Source organism: Beta vulgaris, chromosome 5 (genome assembly GCF_026745355.1).
Source record: "Beta vulgaris subsp. vulgaris cultivar EL10 chromosome 5, EL10.2, whole genome shotgun sequence".
NCBI lineage: Eukaryota > Viridiplantae > Streptophyta > Magnoliopsida > Caryophyllales > Amaranthaceae > Beta > Beta vulgaris.
The window spans coordinates 41,936,515-41,941,122 of NC_079206.1; the positions used below are offsets into that span (position 1 = coordinate 41,936,515).

The 4,608-nt window shown below is 36.6% G+C and overlaps 1 protein-coding gene across 1 annotated transcript; it reads left to right on the top strand.

The window, feature by feature from the left end:
- Nucleotides 1-1,597: 1,597 nt before the first annotated feature.
- Nucleotides 1,598-2,482, top strand: LOC104908253 (uncharacterized). The gene has a single exon (XM_010697348.2). The coding sequence runs from the start codon at nucleotides 1,598-1,600 to the stop codon at nucleotides 2,480-2,482; it is 885 nt and encodes a 294-aa protein (XP_010695650.2).
- The last annotated feature ends 2,126 nt before the right edge of the window (nucleotides 2,483-4,608 follow it).

The following is a 4,608-nucleotide window of genomic DNA, read 5'->3' on the forward strand; positions in this document are numbered from 1 at the left end:
TACCGACCGTTCCTAATTTTCACCGACTGCTTACGAAAACCGTTGGTAATTACCGACCGCTGTTATTGTATACCGACTCCAATCTTTTGTCCGTAGGTAATTACCTACAGCGTTTCCAAAATCACCGACCATATGCCGTCGGTAAAATACTACTGGTACCTTCTGAAATTTTAACGCCCACGTTCTCCTTTTTACTCTACTATAGTACTCAGTAATTAATAACAGACCCTAAAAAATAACGCCTCTCTTTCCTTCACCATCATCAGCTGCCGGTTTTCTTCATCTCCATTCCATTGCCGTCGCCAGTTTCAGGTTAGTCCATCTATTTTTTTCAAAGTTTCGCGACATCTCTACGCACTGTTCGTTTCTTCGTTTCATCTATTGTCGTCGCTGGTTTTTCAAAGGTTCGCGACATCTCCATGAATTTCTTTAGCTTAGTCCTGCACAAACGCCGCACCTTCATCTCCATTGCGTTGCCGTCACCGGTTTCAGGTTAGTTCATAGATGAATTTCGCGTATAACATCTTTGAATTTCTTTATCTATTTCCTTAAAAGTTTCTTATTTCAATTGGAATTTTGAAGTTTCTTGTGCTCTCTCGCCGGTTTCAGGTTATCACCTTCACCTCTTGTACTCTCTCGCCGTATAACATCATACAACGTGCACAACCGCCGCACAATCATCCAAGCACCTGCACAACCGCCGCACCATCATCCAATCACCTGCACAACCGCTGCACCGCATCGACCCACAACAGGTTTTTCGTCTTTCCTCTTTCGTGGTATATTATGAATTTATTCTCTCTTTCTTGGTTTGTTGCACCCATCATTGTAGTTTCTTTGCAATTTGTTGGATTTCTTGGTTTACTTTCATATGTATATGTAAATAAGAATTCTGAATTTATGTGCATATTCTGAACTTAAGGAAATGAATTAACATAAAGGGTCTTTGTCTAAAATGTATAATTTGTTACTGTACGTAGGAACTTGAGAAAATTGCAAAAAAAATATGGGTTTTTTTGGGGATTGATTGAGAGAGAAAAAGTGTGAGGGAAGGAAGTACAGTGATTGTGAAGGTGTGAGAGTTTCTGAAATTGGAAATCTAAAGAGGGAAAGAGAGAGGTGGGGTAGAAAATTAAAGAATAGTAAAAAGTGGCAAAGTGTCCACTCAGAAGTGGAGAGAAGTTGCCATTTGTAGCATATATATGGTGTATGGTTTTGATTAGTACATACGTTCTTTAATCAAATTATTTTTGGGCTATAAGTTTTGGTTTTAGAAATTTTGGTTGGATTTGTTTGTTTTTGTGGTAGTTTAAAATTGTATGGACCACTTCTAGTCGGTAGGTAAACTTTAGGAGGGAATTGATTCGTATTTCCTAAATCTTTGCAAGTATAGACTATTGGTGGTATATGAACAAATTGATAGTAGGATGAAATTACTTTAATTTGACTTATTGCGAATAACTTGTAATTTAAAACATAATGTATGCTACTCCTATGTTCATTTTGACGTGATTAAAGTTTAATGTAGTAAATGACGATGTTGATTTTAAAGTTTGTTATTATATTGTTTTAATTGAGTTGTATAGAATTGAATATCATGAAACGAAGAGAGCGTAGTTGGATGTATGATAAACGCGAGGGACGCTTTCTCAAGACTGAGTTTGTGAATGGAGTTCGAGATTTTATTGAATTCGCACAACAAAATCATAAATTCAAAGACGCTGAGAAAATTAGATGTCCATGCTTTCGGTGTAACAACAAACGATTCTTTGATGTTGACATTGTTAGAGAACATCTTTATAAAAAAGGATTTTGTCATGACTATTTTGTTTGGCTATGTCACGGGGAAACTGTTGACGAACCCCCATCGGAGCCATCAAATCCTTATCGAGACATGATTGTTGATGCTCTTGGACATAATGAAGAAAATCCAAACAATGAGCAAATAAATAATGTCGAAGAGGAGCCAAATGACGAAGCTAAGAAATTTTTTGAGCTCCTTAAAGCTGCTGATAGCCCGTTGTACGAAGGGAGCAAAGTATCTGTCTTGGAGATGGCATCAAGAATAATATCTTTGAAGTGTGAGTACAATTTACCACACAGGTGTGTTGATGGATTTGCATCTTTATTTAATGAAGTGATTCCAAATAACAACCAAATGAGTACAACGTTCTATGATACTAAGAAAGTTCTTAAAGGCTTACAACTCCCACATGAGAAGATACATGCATGTCGTAACGGTTGTATGCTATTTTGGAAAGGCGATGCACATTTAGTGAACTGTAGTGTATGTGAGTGTGATCGCTACAAGAAGACTCCTAAAGGCAAGCTTATTCCAGAAAAGGTCCTAACATATTTTCCTATCAAACCCCGATTGCAAAGGCTTTATGCGAGAAAGAATATTTTAGAGAAAATGACATGGCATGCCAAACAACCTCGGGTTCCGGGTACTATGGAACATCCTAGTGATAGTGAGGCGTGACCCACGTGATCCTTCTGGTGGTGGATCGGAATTTCCCTGTAGTACTTAGACTTATAGTCTTTTATTAGTATATTGTATATTTTGAGAAAATGATGTTTAATTTTGGTTGTTGCAATTACTATTAGATCTATATTTTGGAGAATATGATGTTTAATATATGTTGTAACAAACCTATTATTTTGATATGAAATCAAGGTTTAGTTTATATTGTGGTAAAAATAATATTTTTTTTAGAAAATAATAGCAAATTACTGACCGAATAACGGTAGGCTTACCCATCTAAAAACGTTGTCTAACATAACAAAAAATAGTAGGTAAAATGTATAAAACGGTTGGTAATCACCTACTGTTATTGTTAAATTACCGATCGCCACAGAACCGGTAGGTAAATACCAACATATTGCTTGTAAGTAATTACCTACCGCTTATACCAACCGACTAGCAGTAGGTGATTACCTACTACCAATCAGCGGTCGGTAAATTCTCAAATGCGGTAGGTAAATTGTTACCGACCGTTTTCCAGTTGGTGATATGGAATTACCAACCAGCACTATACCAACCGCCAACCAGCGGTCAGTAAAAGTATTACCGTCCGTTTTTCGTGTTTTACCGACCGGTTTAGGCGGTCGGTAAAAACACGGATTCTTGTAGTGTTTATGGGTTGAAACAAGCTCATCAGAGGCAAGGTTGATAGAACCTTGTTCCTTAGATCAAAAGGAACATACATACTAGTAGTTCAGATTTATGTTGATGATTTATTATTCGGTGCTATTAATGATCTTCTATGTAAGAAGTTTGTTGATCTTATGAGTAGTGAGTTCAAAATGAGTATGATGGGAGAATTGAACTTAAAACTAAGATTACAAATCAAGTAAACTGAAAGAGGAAAACGATCCATCAATAAAAGTATGTCAAGGAACTACTGAAGAAATATGGACTACGGTACCTTGCATTATTAATCTGAATAACATGGAGGGAACTCTTTCATATCATAAGAAAATGAATGAACAAGGGATTATTTGTGATTTGAAAACATATACGACTTTGATAGATGGACTTCTAAAGGAAGGTAAATTACTTTTAGCTCTAGAAACCCAGTGGCACAAAACAGGCAGAACAATTGAACCCATCGGACATAATGCAAGGACAATGGTAATATGAACTCGTCTGTGGCAATCGCAAGATTAAAAAGAAAATAAATTGTTCAATGAGCTCAAATTTTCAGAAGCTTGCAGCATATATAATGAAGGACTAGAGTATGATCCTTACAACTCTGTGCTTCGATGTAATAAAGTAGCATGTCGGTCCAAGCTAGGCCAATTAGAGAATGAAATAGAAGATTGTACTTTAGCCCTTAGTCTGCAGCCTTCTTATAGTAAGGATAGACCAAGGCGCGCACATTGCAATGCGAAAATGGTAAGATAGGAAACGTACATACAAGATTATTATAAAATAAGGGAATTACCAACAAGAAACTGTGGTTGTAATGATATAATCTAACAAATACTCAAAAGGTTCTGCCAGTAAGCCAACCAAACAACCCAAACTACAACCATTGACAATTGTTTTAAGAGGTGTAGGTGCATATTTGTGTACTATGTAGCTTTTATTTTTATTCATTGTGTTAGACTAGAGATAAACTACTTCTACTTTATATTTTAGGGTCTTTTTCATATGTTAGAATTCGGTGTACGAGTTGGCAACAATGAGCAGCATGCTTCTAAGCTCTGACAACATGAACTAGATACTAGCATGAACTGGAGTAAAAACAAGGTAAGAAATGTTAGGCTTCTAAACTACTGACTTTCTTGATTCTGTCAAATGGGGGTGGCTCGGACCTACACTTTCTCATGTCCACCGTGCCTTAGGCCCGTTTAACATCAACCCACCCACCTTTGCCTACCCTGTCAAACAGGTGTACTGATGATGAGTGATTAGTATTGTATTTAGTTCTTAAGTTGCCTTCCATATGATTGTTTATAATTGTTACCTCGTGTAATATGATCATTTTCATTATTATAGAGGGCAAAAATGAATTTACATGTGGAGGAGGTTTCTTTTCCACATACAGAGACACACGACAAAGCCTTTTATTCTTATGCAAGGCAAAAGGCAATAGATTCTGA

Coding starts and splice junctions, on each gene's coding strand:
- LOC104908253 (XM_010697348.2), top strand. CDS start 1,598: ATGAAACGAAGAGAGCGTAGTTGGATGTATGATAAACGCGAGGGACGC.